This window comes from Oculina patagonica, chromosome 1 (assembly GCF_052425735.1).
Source record: "Oculina patagonica isolate OP01 chromosome 1, crgOcupat, whole genome shotgun sequence".
NCBI classification, from domain to species: Eukaryota; Metazoa; Cnidaria; class Anthozoa; order Scleractinia; family Oculinidae; genus Oculina; species Oculina patagonica.
Window position 1 is genome coordinate 1170826 of NC_135758.1, and position 13785 is coordinate 1184610.

At 39.8% G+C, this 13785-nt stretch overlaps 1 protein-coding gene across 3 annotated transcripts in view; it reads right to left on the reverse strand.

Moving 5' to 3' along the window:
- Positions 1 to 213: 213 nt before the first annotated feature.
- Positions 214 to 13785, reverse strand: part of LOC144648698 (uncharacterized) — a 197111-nt gene continuing 183539 nt past the window's right edge. Inside the window, exons 10-23 of one of the 3 annotated variants that reach the window (XM_078508316.1) lie at positions 12898 to 13493; positions 12283 to 12414; positions 11928 to 12163; positions 11165 to 11249; positions 9776 to 9913; positions 9181 to 9413; positions 8830 to 8914; positions 8093 to 8236; positions 7306 to 7541; positions 4513 to 6838; positions 3949 to 4076; positions 3531 to 3628; positions 2734 to 3111; positions 214 to 1474 (exon numbers count right to left, since the gene is read on the reverse strand). In XM_078508316.1, the coding sequence (XP_078364442.1) occupies positions 880 to 1474; positions 2734 to 3111; positions 3531 to 3628; positions 3949 to 4076; positions 4513 to 6838; positions 7306 to 7541; positions 8093 to 8236; positions 8830 to 8914; positions 9181 to 9413; positions 9776 to 9913; positions 11165 to 11249; positions 11928 to 12163; positions 12283 to 12414; positions 12898 to 13493 (5410 nt within the window). In that variant the 3' untranslated portion in view covers positions 214 to 879. The remainder of the gene's footprint in view (positions 1475 to 2733; positions 3112 to 3530; positions 3629 to 3948; positions 4077 to 4512; positions 6839 to 7305; positions 7542 to 8092; positions 8237 to 8829; positions 8915 to 9180; positions 9414 to 9775; positions 9914 to 11164; positions 11250 to 11927; positions 12164 to 12282; positions 12415 to 12897; positions 13494 to 13785) is intronic. The other 2 variants (XM_078508256.1, XM_078508206.1) reach the window with 2 other exon arrangements.

The following is a 13785-nucleotide window of genomic DNA, read 5'->3' on the forward strand; positions in this document are numbered from 1 at the left end:
TGAATGACCATTCCTCTAAATCCCGGAAAAATCTGGGTTTAGCATGAAAAGGGTTAAAAAGATCATTTGAAAAGTATAAAGCGAAAAGAACATACAGTCGAAGCGCTCTTTACGGACACTCTCGTAAGCGGACAGCTCTATTTACGGCCGCCTTGTTTAAAACCCCGTTTTAACTCCCATACAAACTCGGTATTTTTATATTCTCGTAAGCGGACATTCCCGTAAGCGGACGCGTACACTTTCAGATATTACGACTTAGACTTTTTCTTTGTTTTTAAGCTCCCGTAAGCGGACACCCCAAAGAAAATCCTGTTAACAACCTCTGTATTTTGTTTTTATCAATAAACTTCACATCGCCGTTCGTCACAATGATTTTACAGTAATAACAGTACCATATTTCAGTGTTTATTTTGTCGTCATCAACGTCCGTCCGGTTATTGTTAGCTGGGCAAGCTCCCGTAAGCGGCCACCTATTACCTGCATCTCTAGGGGCCGCTTAAGGGAACCATTCTCGTAAGCGGCCAGCTCCAGTTACGGTTTTCGCGTCCCGAGGGTGTCCGCTTACGAGAGCTTCGACTGTAATTAGAGAAGAACAAAGAAGAGCATTGCTGTGCGTATTTACATTATACAGACCTAAGTAAGTAGTCAGTCAGTCAGTCATTAGATTTATCCACATAACACGGATGAGTTCTAGACTCGTAGCCGTGAACGTGCCAAAGACAGATTTAAACTAAAAAAAATAAATAAATAATTAAATAAACTATGTCCTAAAATTCAGGATAAATACTAACTTAGGGATAAAATACATGAACGTTAAAGATCGTTTTTCTCTTGTTCAAATCCTCTTGGATCACCACTAATGGTTTGATGGTAAAATGTTCAGCAACTCTCTTTCTTCCAGATCTCATCTGCTGATACATACAGAACATTATTTTTCGCGTGACAGTGCTCCTTGAGTCCCTTGTCAGGTTTAATACCGGATAAACAAGTATGCTTCATGTCAATAGCTTGCTCTCCAGAATCTTTGTAGTTGGCGTCGTTGTTGTCACTTCCGTTTTTAGTCCAGATCTCATCTGATGATACATACAGAATATTATTTTCTGCGTAAAGCTCTCTGACAGGTACCATGCCAGATAAAATAGTGCGTTTGATTTCAGTAGCTTGCTCTCTAGAATCGTTGTAGCTGGCACTGTTATTGCAACTCCCTTTCTTCCAGATCTTATCTGATGATACATGCAGGACATTATTTTTCGAGTAACAATGATCCTCGAGCTCTTTGTCAGGTGCAATACCAGGTGAACAAGTACGCTTCATTTCAATGGCTTTACAAGTCCCTTTTTTCCAGATCTCATCTGATGATACATATAGGACATTACTGTTAGCGTAACAGTGCTCCTCGAGCTCTCCAGAATCATTGTTGTTGGCATTGTTGTTGTAATTATTGTTGGCCGTCTCTTCTGCATTTCGCTTGAATCTTAGGGGAAAAGTAAGTTTCTTTATTAACTCAAAACAGTATACGTTGCAATTTTTTTAAAAATTACTTGAAACCTGGGAATCCATCATTAAGTAAAGAAAACCATCATATAGTAAGAAAATAAGAACTAAAATTAACATGGACAAGATTATCTACACAATTACACAAAAAGGTATTTGGTGTTATGTGATTTCAAATCTGTTACAACTACTTTGTTGACGCCACGTACGTTGCTATGGTAACTCCATGTTATAGTATCGGTATGATCGAGAGAAAAGTGGAGATACTCCCCATTACAAAAAACGTTTTTACTATACAGCCTGTGAAAACCGGATTTATTGAACCCCGAATTTCTCGAATCTCCCGATAACTCGAGGGGAAAGTCGTTTACGTTGAATTTGCTCTACTAAGCAAAAAACTGCACCCGATTTCATGAATTAATCTTCGTTTCTCCTCTTAACTGTTCGAGAAAAGGGGGATTTCACGGCTACATATATGATTAAACATAAATATATAACCTAGTTACTTTATCACAAAAAAAACTATCAAGTTCATTTTGAAGTGAGCTGATTCAGGAGCAGCCAACAAGGATTCTGGGAGTGACGATGTACTGTGTTTATTCCGTATCTATTTGTGTAAACTAACACAGTTACATCTTTATATAATTCAAGCTAAATATAAAAGTGGCAGAATTTTTTAGGGAACAAAATCACATTACCCGAATTTGCGAGCTGCTGTTACCTTTTCGAAAATCGTAGTTGGCGTTTTCCGCACCCAACACAACATTTTTACTTCTCTGAAAATAACTTTCAGGTGTCATGTCGTCATATTACGAAGATCCGAGGTGACATTTCACTCAATAAAATCTTAGGGGTTACAGGCCTTCCAAACACCGCAATGATGCGTTGGATGCCCCTTGCTGATTGGATGCAGTTGGTTTATACATTCTGTGTCACTTAACATAGTTAATAGAGGAAAATGGTAAGAAAGCCCGGCAAAGTTTTTTGTTGTATGTTTTGTTCGCTATTTTGGAGGGTTGACCGTGCACAAAACCTGACAAAATACAAGAGGTGGTTGTGTGTGTTCACGCAACTAACGAATTCAAACATTGCGAATACGTAATTCATGCATAGCGCACGAGTGCAAACAAAAGATGTGCAGGGTCCTGAACCTTCCAACATAAATCTTGGCCTTTTGGCTTGATCTTTTGTTGTTTGTCTGGCTTCCTCGCGATTTCCCTCTATTAACTATGCGCTTACCTGTTACGTCTTTTGAAAACAAACACAATAGCTGCACCGACAATAACCAACAGTAATCCATCTCCCACAGCAGCTCCTATAATAGCACTCATTGGATTTGATTCCTCGTCACTGCCGTCATCTTTCCCATTTCCATTCCTGGTTGGAGAAGACTGAACCCTTAAGATGGTTCCACCGATCGACCCTTCAAGACTCGACACATCACTCTCCACGATTGCTTTCAGGACGCTTTTGCTAACGATACCTTGGGAATGTTGTAAATAGAAAGCTAACAAGGTTATTGAAGGATTATCAGGCGACTGCTTTGGGTAACCTGGGAGGATGTTAACCATATCGCTTGTAAATACCATGTTGTTAGACGACCGTTTTCGACGGGAACTGTCAAAAGTACAAACAAAAAAATGCTATTAGACCTGTAAAAATACAAACAACACATAAATCAATGGAAATAAGAGATAAAGATCAAAATATTGACGCTGAAGTCCGAAGCTTTAATTAAATACGTTAGTTACTGATACATCCTGAAAATATGGTAGAGGTGCCTCCCTTTCCTATGGAGTGATATTTTCAAAAACAAATTCTGTCACTTAGCCTAATAGTCCAGGTGATATGCTTTTGTATAAAAGTAATATTTCATTCTACGTTTGAATTTCTATATGGAAACCAGACTACGTATTGAGACGCCGTGCATTTAATCGAGAAAATGCGCTTGAGAAATTGTCCTGCTAGCTGTTGTTGTTTGTGTTTGTATGTTTATGTAATCTACTTCAATTTTTTACTGTTGTTGTTTTGTTTACCTTACTGAGGCAAATTGACACTGGTTTTCGTCAGCAGCACAATAATCTGTAGCAATTCTTGCAACTTCTCTTTTAAAGTTATCATCTATTTCGTTCCACTAATACACAAGAAAACAAACAAGAAATAAGTCGATCATGTTAAGGAGGTTACATTTAGAAACATTGATTGGGGACAAGCGTCGACCTTGGACATGGTTTTTATCATTCATTGCAATTGCAATTTAGGAATGTGATGATGATGTCATATGACATAGAAATAAAGACATAACTCCGATCAGCCGTCATCTTTGATCCACCATCTTCGATTTTGTGCAATCATAATTAAACCTTTCATTGGAAAATTGTTTAGTTACAAGAAAATAAAAACAATAACAATGACCACGATAATGTTTATGATGATGATAACTAAAAAATGTACCTTTTTGATATCTAGGTCTTGAACTTCCAACATGATTGAATCTTGGGTTTCTTCTAATGATGGTGTTCTTGGTGTAAGGGGGGTCTCAGAGGTAGCTGGTTGAAAAGTTTTGGTGGTAGGAGTGCTGTCTAGTTAATAAAAAGATAAGAAAACAAAACGGCAGTGAAAATACTGACAATTTTGCCATGAATGTAAATTGATACTACAAATGTATCCTTAAAATATTAATAACAATTCGGTAACAAATAATGGGGGCCATCAGGCTATTTTTAGTTAGAAGAACTTAAAGGTAAAATTAAAGGTGCTTTTAACAGCTTATTATGTTGCTACAGTAACCTGACATGTCAAGAAAACGACTTTAACTTGTTCACCACTGATATAAATGATACTTATTAGTAGTTTTGATTCAAGTAAAAGTTCAAAAACCCGTTACCAACCACCTTAAGTGGAAGATAAAATGACAGTTTATCTAGTATCTTTAGAGGAAATACAACACAAAAAAATAATATTATAGGCTGCTTGTTTTGCAGAAATGGTTACAGAGATAAGATAATTAAACAATACCTGGAAAACCAGAGGATGACCTTCTTGAAAGGGAAGGCAATGGCCCTGAAGACCAGGAAGACTTGTGAGTGAAAGGATTTAACGTCGATGACACTAAAGACAAGGACGGCTTGGCAGTGGGCGAACTTAACGTGGTTAGATCTGAACCCAATGCAGGCTCGGCAGTGGAAGACTTATACGTCGGTGGCCCAGAAGACAAGGGCGGCTTTTGAGTGGAAGACTTAAATGCTGTTGGCTCTAAAAACAATGAAAGCTTGACAGTAGACGGTGAAAACGTTTGAGTGGAAAGCTTGAATGTCGATGTCCCTAAATACAAGGACGGTTTGTAAGTGGAAGGAATAAACATCGATGGTTCTGAAGAAAAAGACGGCTTGGCAGTGGACGGACTCAATGTGGATAGATACGAAGACAATGAAGGCTTGGCAGTAGAAGGCGTAAATGTCGATGGCCCTGAAGACAAGGACGGTTTGTGAGTGGAAGACTTAAACGTCGATGGTTCTGAAGAAAAGGGCGGCTTGGCAGTTGTCGGACTCAACGTGGATAGATATGAAGACAATGAAATCTTGGCAGTGGACGGTGAAAATGTGGATAGATCTGAAGACAGTGAAGGCTTGTTAGTAAAAAGCTTAAATGTCGTTGGCCCTGAAGACAAGGACGGCTTGTGAGTGGAAGGGATCAACATCGAGGCACCTAAAGACAAGGTCGGCTTGAGACTGGAAGGAATAAACTTAGATAGTTCTGAAGACAATAGAGGCTTGGCAATAGAAGGCTTTAATGTCGATGGCCCAGAAGACAATGAAGACTTGACAGTAGACAGGGTAAACGTGGATAGGTATGAAGGCAATGACGGCTTTGCAGTGGAAGGCTTGAACGTCGATTTCCCTGAAGACAGTGAAGGCTTCACAGTGAACGGAGAAATCGCTGATAGGCCTGAAGACAAGAAGAGCTTGTGAGTGGAAAGCTTAAATGTCGGTGGCCCTGAAGATAAGAACGGCTTGACAGTGGACGGACTAAAGGTTGATAGATATGAAGAAAATGAAGCCTTGACATTGGATGGTTCAAATGTCGATGGCCCTAAAGACAGTAAAGGCCTGACGGTAGACAGGTTAAACGTCGATGGACCTGAAGACAATGTAGACTTGACAGTGGAAGGTTTAAATGTCGATGGACCGGAAGATAATGAAGGTTTGGCAATGGAAGAGTTAATAAGTATCGACGGCCATGAAGACGGGGACGGCCATGAAGAAAGAGACGGCTTGGCAGTGGACAGAGTATAAATGAATAGATCTGAAGACAATGAAGGCGTGGAAGTGGAAAGTTTAAATGTTGATGGACCTGAAGACAATGAAGGCCTGGTAGTAGACGGAGAAAACGTGGATAGGTCTGAAGAAAACGAAAGCTTGGCAGTGGAAGGCTTCAATGTCGATGGATCTAAAGACAAGGACGGATTGTGAGTGGAAGCATTTAACATCCAAGGCTTGGCAGTGGAAGGAATCAACGGAGATAGATCTGAAGACAAGGACAGCTTGGCCGTGGAAGGCTTGAGTGACGATGGCCAAGAAGGCAATGAAGGCTTGACAGTTGACGGAGAAAACGTGGATAGATCTGAAGAAAACGAAGGCTTGGCAGTTGAAGGATTCGATGTCGATGGACCTAAAGACAAGGACGGCTTGTGAGTGGAAGGATCAAACATCGACGAATCGGAAGTCAAGGTCGTCTTGGCAGTAGAAGGCTTGAAGGACGATGGACCTAAAGACAGTGAAGACTTCGGAGTGGAAGGCTTAAATGCCCATGGATTTGAAGACAAGGACGGCTTGCGAGTAGAAAGACTTAACGTGGATGGATCTGAAAACAAGAAAGGCTTGGCCATAGAAGGCTTGAACGTCGATGCAACTGAAGATAATGAAAACTTGGCAGTGGATGGGTTAAATGTGGATAGATCTGACGGCAATAAAGGCTTGGCAGTGGAAAGCTTAAATTTTGATGGACCGGAAACCAAGGACGGCTTTACTGTGGACGGTGAAAACGTGGATAGATCTGTGGACAATAGAGGCTTGGCAGCGGAAGGTTTAAATGACGATGAACCTGAAGACAATAAAGGCTTGGCAGTGGAAGGTTTAAATGACAATGAACCTGAAGACATTGAAGGCTTGGCTGTGGAAGCTATAAACGTCGATAACGCTGAAGACCACGAAGGAGCAAATGTGGATGCTGTGGAAAACGCTGGAGTTGAAGTGTGCACCTGGCAGCTTCCATTGGTAATCAAGACATCATCGATGGCTAAGTCACCAGTCGAAGAAGTTCCTCTTATTCCTTCAAATGTAACCTAGATGAATTCAAGATGAATGAAAAGTGAGTTTTAAAATAGGACCAAAGGCCAAACACTTAACAAATAACTCGTCTCTTTGCAAAAAAGCAACAGAAACAGCTAAACAAAGAATTTTCGACAAAATAACACAAAATAAAGACCTTTACTGAGATGTCCAACCCGCAAGGGTGCCAGACTTCTTGCAAGCTTGCCTACATGCTTGTCTGTCTGTCTCCGTGTCATGTGCGCATGTCTGCGGGTTTTCTAGGGTTTACTGTTTTGTTTTGCTTTTTTAGTACGTCTGTGTACTCTGACAACAGATAGAATTTATGTGCAAATGGCAGTGGTTCATTAAACAACAATGAGTGTTGTTCTGCAGTATCCGTATCTTTCTTTTAAGTAAATGGGAAGATGTGGGCAATATACTGCTCCACTGCGGATTACCAGGAAAACTATATAATTTTATGTTACCTATTTAAACTTACAGTTTTGTCCAAATGAATGGTTTTCTCCACCTTTGTCCAGAGGTAGCCATGGTTTCCTGACGCGTTGAATACTACCGTGTCTCCACTGAAGACAGTAAGAGTTCCCATAGTGGCTCCATACATGTGATAATAGAATGTGAGACAAGACACTTCTCCATTTGCCAGTACAGATACCTCAAGCTTTGCGTTATCACCGTCGACTCGGGGCGAAGACGTATCGATGTACATATAGTATCCTGTAAATATAATTAAATGTATCGTCCCAAAATCAGCAAGAGGAAATTAAATATTTGTTTGTCTGTGAAGAAAAGCACAAACTGCTGTCTAACTCTGCCTTTTTGTACCGTTCACGCGTTATGGGGGCTTTGTCACGGTATTTTATGTACGTTTATCTATTTTCGAGATTTAAGAGCTCTAAACTTCAAATTGGCAGAGCAAAAGTCTTTCCTGATAAAATCATGGCAACATAACAGACAAGGATGATTTTCGAGCATTGTAAATGACACTTTCATACAAATTGAGATAAACTTGAAAAATGTCGGGCCGACGTTTTTTAAGTTTACCCGAACGCAGTCAGTTTTAGTCTTCGCGAATTTTGCCCATCCATGCCCCTTTTGGGCCTAGGCATTTCTAGGTTTCTTTCGAATTCTTCTACAGTTTTAAGGCATTATTGTAATATTTCAGTTAATTCTATGACCAGTTGGTGAGTGCCGAAATTACCTAAAATTGCATGACATAGCCCTTTTAAACTCTGCATTGAAATGAAGACAACATTCCATGCCCTTACCCGATCCACTAGTGTGATCACCAAATGGACCTGTAGAAGGAGATCGTGTTGGTCCTCTATGACGTGTCCAGTTAAAGACACCAGAACCAGACAGCCGCCAGCCTTCACAAAGTCCTTCATCAAAGTCGCAAAATGCAATTGGCACTAAGATGAAAAAAAAAGCCCGTCGTGATGCTCGTATATTTACATCATTAAAAATTGTAAAGTGGTTACCGATCTGTGGTCTCAGAGTATTTGCCGCTCTTGCACTCTCTACCCAGAGCTTTCGTTCTCACTGACAAGCGGTAAGTAAACGAGGGACCCTCAAAAGTTCTGATTGCAAGTCGACAAAAGCATAGCCCAGCAACTCTTTGTTTTTTTTTTACTGTTTTTAACCAATCAAAACTGATCCTGCAGGAAAGCTCTCAACAGTTGCAGTCGTCGTCAAGCTTGCGCAAGACTCGAGGTACAAGGTTGCAGTCACTGGATTAGCAAAAATGGAAGCAAAATACTTTAAAAGCAGGTATGTGATCTCCCACGAAAAAACTAAAATTTATAAATATCTCGAAGAAACAATAAAGGCAAAGTACCAAAGAGTCCTTTGTTAAAATGTCATTGGATGTGGATACTTTCAACAAACATTTAGTGGGGGAGGGAAAGAAAAAATATTCCTAGAGATAAGGGCTTTTCCGATGGGTCGTTAGACTCAAACGCAGACTCTACTTATCAGCTGTCAGCGGTTGCCAAATAAGTCTTACCTGGACAGTCTCCTTTACTAACTGTGACGTTATCGATGGCAATGGCCCTGCTCCTGTATGACGATACTATTCCTTCAAATGTCAGCTAGGAAAACAAACGCAATGTTGTTACATATTTATAAGGCAATCATTTAAACATTTAGATTTATCACTAAAGCAAACGACAAAAAGATTTTGCTACATAAATGGTGATTATAGTTGGAATTAATTAGTGGTCTCATTGCGAGAGTTCCGCTAAAAAGCAATAAAAATATTCGCAAAGGTCAACTTTGACTCGGCCAGTGGGGACAACATTCTTGCAATGCTTGGTCACACATGGGTTACAATGTGCACCAATACAGGTATTCTTACCACGTCGCTCAAATGCACGGTCCTTGTTCCTTTTCTCCAAAGGTTTCCCTGATTTCCTGACTTAGTAAATATTTTGACATTTCCATTGAAGACGATCAAAGTTCCCATATCCGAACCGTACATGTGATAGTAGAACGTTAAGCACGAAGATGAGTTACTTCTTGTTACTGCAAGCTGAAGCTTGGCATTTTTGCCACGTGATTGAGTAGAGGAATCAACGTACATATACTTTCCTATGGAATGAGAACATATCATGTGCTTGCGGTTTACAACGGTTACAAGGAGTGCATATAATACATTTAGGTGCAAAATTTGGCCCATCCTGAACATTTGCAGATTAAGGTTATTCTTGATCTAAATGGTATACTTTATGAACAACTTTAATAATCCTAGTTTGAAAGAATAAATCTTCGTTCGCTGTGTGGCACTTGTAATTGTGAAAATTGAGAATAAATGTTATTTAAAGTGCCAAGATAAGTCCATAACAAACCAAACGTTTTGGGCCTAGCCCTTCATCAGTGGTTAAGTGAGAATCCTTCTGTTCTGTTCATCTGCACTCTGCTTAGCTCTAGACTGCAAATCAAAGGCAACTTACCAGTTCCGCTTACATCTGACGATGGTCTTGTTGACCAGGGTGGTGTCGGGCCAGAGCTAATTTTCCAATCAAATACATCTGACTTGGATTGACTCCAGCCGAAGCACGATTCCAAGCCAGCGTCAAAGCTACAAGAAACTAAAAATAATCGGATACCAATTTGTATACGTAATTGGACTACATGCTGTCCAATTTGGAAATAATTTGATGAAAAAAATTCCGAGGGCAGCCAAAATTGGACGAGGCCGTAGGCCGAGTCCAATTTGGCTGTCAGAGGAATTTTTTGAATCTAATTTTAGTCCGGTTACATATTAATTATATAGCTTGTAGTCAGTCAATCTAGCGTAAACAATAAACTTGTGTCCAGAACGGGAATCAACAATAGTAGTATAACACAGCACATGCAACTCACACAAAGCATTGTCTTCACAAATCAAACTTCAACAAAACAGTGCAATTTTATTCACCCGAGTTTGCGAAGCTTGCTACAAAGTGAGTGAAAACACTGCATCAATCAATGAAAGTCGTAAACAAAGTGTCCGAAGAGCTTTACAACTTCTTGAATCTGACAAATTCCTTTCCACTATCTCGTTGTATTTCATCACCGTCTTTTCTTTTCGAATTTCAGCAAAAAACGACAAAGAATTTCATCTAGCTCATGGCGATGAATATCTGACAGATTTCTTGCTTCGCTTTGCTGCATTTACGTTCACCCAAGTTTTGTACTATTGGAGGCGTTTTGCTCTTGATTTTTGCTTCTTAGTGTAGCTAGCTCCTCTTCTGGCAACGTAGAAAATTTCTCTTTGTTGTTACCATTGCTAAAAAACTCAAAAGGAATGGAAAAACGTAGCAAACTTGCCTTATAAAATTCCGCCATTGTCGACTCACAATCGGCGACCAGTTTACAGCGCTGACGCTATGCTTTGTGCTAATTGGCTAATATCCGTCACATGTTGTGTTTTCTTCGATTTGATTGGCTGAGACAAAACTGTCCAATTTTTCTTAAATTGAACAGTTTGTGCATTTTACCTGAAAGTCCTAATTAAAACTATCCAAATTTAATCCCAAATTGGACAGTTCTCAGAAATTAAGGAAAAATAGCTGTGCTGACAATATAGGATTTACTGACAGCTATATAATTAAGCTGTTAATTTGTATCTCATTTTCCAGGAGCACTATCCTCTCTCGGAAGCAAGTCTCGATTCAGAGATTTTTTAAAATTTGTTTCCAATAATTGCATTCTCTTACAAAGAGACACGAGCTGGAGTCAGAGGCAAAATAAACTAACGCAAAAGGTAACACGAAAATGACCTATTCCTATCCTATGACTGTTGCTTAAATTTTGTGCTCTCACTTTTTACTATTGTTTATTCCATTAAAAATGCTTACCTGTACATTCGTTTTCGGTAATTTTCACTTGATCAATGGCGATATCGCCTGTATATGAACCTCCAGTTATTCCTTCAAATGTAACCTGAAAACATATGTTAGTTAGCGGTCTTCTGACACAATTTGCATCATTCTTTCGAATTACTTTCGCATACATTAGGAACAAAACGGAATAAGAAATAGATATATTGCTTTAGTCAAAATTTTTATTTAGATACCTTTGATTCACCTTGTCAAATCAGATATTTCCTCAACGTTGGTGTTAAGGCTTTACAACAAATTCAGTGCATCAAATACACTAACTGTGAAATATTATTCTCACTTAAATCATGTTTTGGTAAATGTAGAAAATTTGGTATTGAAATATTAGACGTTGCGTCAAAAAATCACGACAAAGCAGAGACCGGGGAACATATTTCCAATGGGGGGGGGGGGGGCGGGGGGTGGGTGGGGGGCTGACTAGTGACTTGAAATGGGAGGGGGGCTTTAGAGACTTCTCTTTGTAAGTCTTTATTTTTTTTCGAAATATTGGGGGGGGGGGCTAAAGCCCCCAAGCCCCCCCCCTCCGCGGTCCCTGCAAAAAGGTGCCTTAAAATGCCGAACATCTTGTGGCTAATCTTACTCATGTCTAGCATTTATAAGAGTCGGGATGAACTTGCCTTCCTTCCCCACGAGCCCAGCAAATAACAAAAAACATTTTGTTTAAATTTCAGCTAAAAAATATCTCATGAAGTTATTTCCTGTTTTCGCTGAATCTACTCACCGCTCCAACCAAATGTAAGGTTTTCTCCACAATCAACCAGTTGTTTCCCTGATTTCCAGACACCGAAAAAACTTTGGTATTGCCACTGTAGACATTGAGAGTTCCAGCCGATGCTCCATACATATGATAGTAAAATGAAAGGCACGATGGATTTCCATTATTTGGAACACTGACCACAAGTTTCGCTTTTTCTCCAGATGTTCTAGGGTAGGACGCCTCGATGTACATATAATTACCTACGGATATAGAAAATATAAATACATGTATACAGTAAAACTGCGATATTATCAAATATTTCTTAATGGGTACAGTGATAAACTAACAAAACATAAACGGATAAACAAGGACGTCTAACCTGAACCGCCCTGACCGGATGTTGGACCCGTAGAAGAGGATGGCGTGGAACCAGATGCCAGCGTCCAATCAAAATCATCTGAAGACGATTGACTCCATCCAGAACACAAACCGTGGTCAAAATTACACCAGACTGAAATAGTTACAGAAAAATTATGCCATTGTTTACAGTGTAAAACGGTTATGGGTCTTAGGTTGACATTAGGTTTTCAACTGTTGAAAAATCTCTTACTACTTTGCCTTGAAAGATAAATACAAACAATACAATAACACAAATGGCACACACGAATAATATTTTGAGCAAACTGCCTGTAGTCGGTCAGCTTAGATTGTTGAGGTAAAATGGGAAAACAGCCAATGTCGGGTAAATGTCATAAAAAGAGTTCAAACGTTAAAAACTACTGAGCAAAAGAATATACTTTACTACAATAATTTCCAAAAGCTGACTTGTAAAAACAACCTCCAGCCATCATTATCTTCAATCAAACAGACCAAACTTCTTACATCCAAACATTATGTGCTCGGGACGTTTGTTTGTCGAGATCTGTTTACACTAAGAAACCAACCAGTAAAGGATAAGGAGATGTGTTTATACTTTGGTACTGATTATACATACCTAATGCGGAAGATGGCTGGTTTTGTGGTACAACACTAGGTTGGACGACAGCATACATGTACATACGTTTTGATAGCCATGGTTTAAATCTTCGGACTTTAGCATATACTCCATATTTATTTGCTTGAGCACATCCATAACCCCAGCTGGCAACTCCCTCAAGATACCAGGTGCCATTAAACTCACACACCAATGGTCCACCACTTTCAGCCCCACAGGCATCAACATCTTCATCTAGACCAGCACACAGCATCGAATCGTCGATTTTGCCCGGTTTAGCACTCGTGCAATTTGACACCAGTGGCACAGACGCTTGCATCAGGGTATTTGGTGAAGAGACGCTAGAAGATAAATTTCCCCAACCAGTTATCCAGCAATTTTTGTTAGGATTGTCGACGGGAAGGTGATGGCTAGTGTCTGGCAAGCAAACAAGACCAACATCTTTACCAAGTTTTGCCGGTCTCACAAGGTTAATCAAGGCGATGTCATTGCTGAGTGACTTTGGAATGCTGTAATTCTCGTGTATGATGATTTGTGCAACCCCGAAGTGCTGCTCTGTTCCAACACTGCTATTTGTTCTGTAGTGGGCTCCCAATCTGAAAAAAAGCATGCCACAATTGAAACTATTCTCTTTCACCTCGCTTATTTGGGTGTCCTGACACGACTTCGGATAGAAAGGTAAATGCAATTTCATTAAGTTTGCTTTGCAGTTTTGATTGCAAAACCCGACATTATGTATTGCTGGACGCGAATGAAATGAATGGTTTTAAAGCCAAATAAACCGAAAGATATTTTCAGTTGTTCAATACTCTCCTGCAGTCCTCCTCCTCCTCTTTCTCCTCCTTTTCCTCCACCTACTCCTACTCCCACTCCTATACGTTATCATTG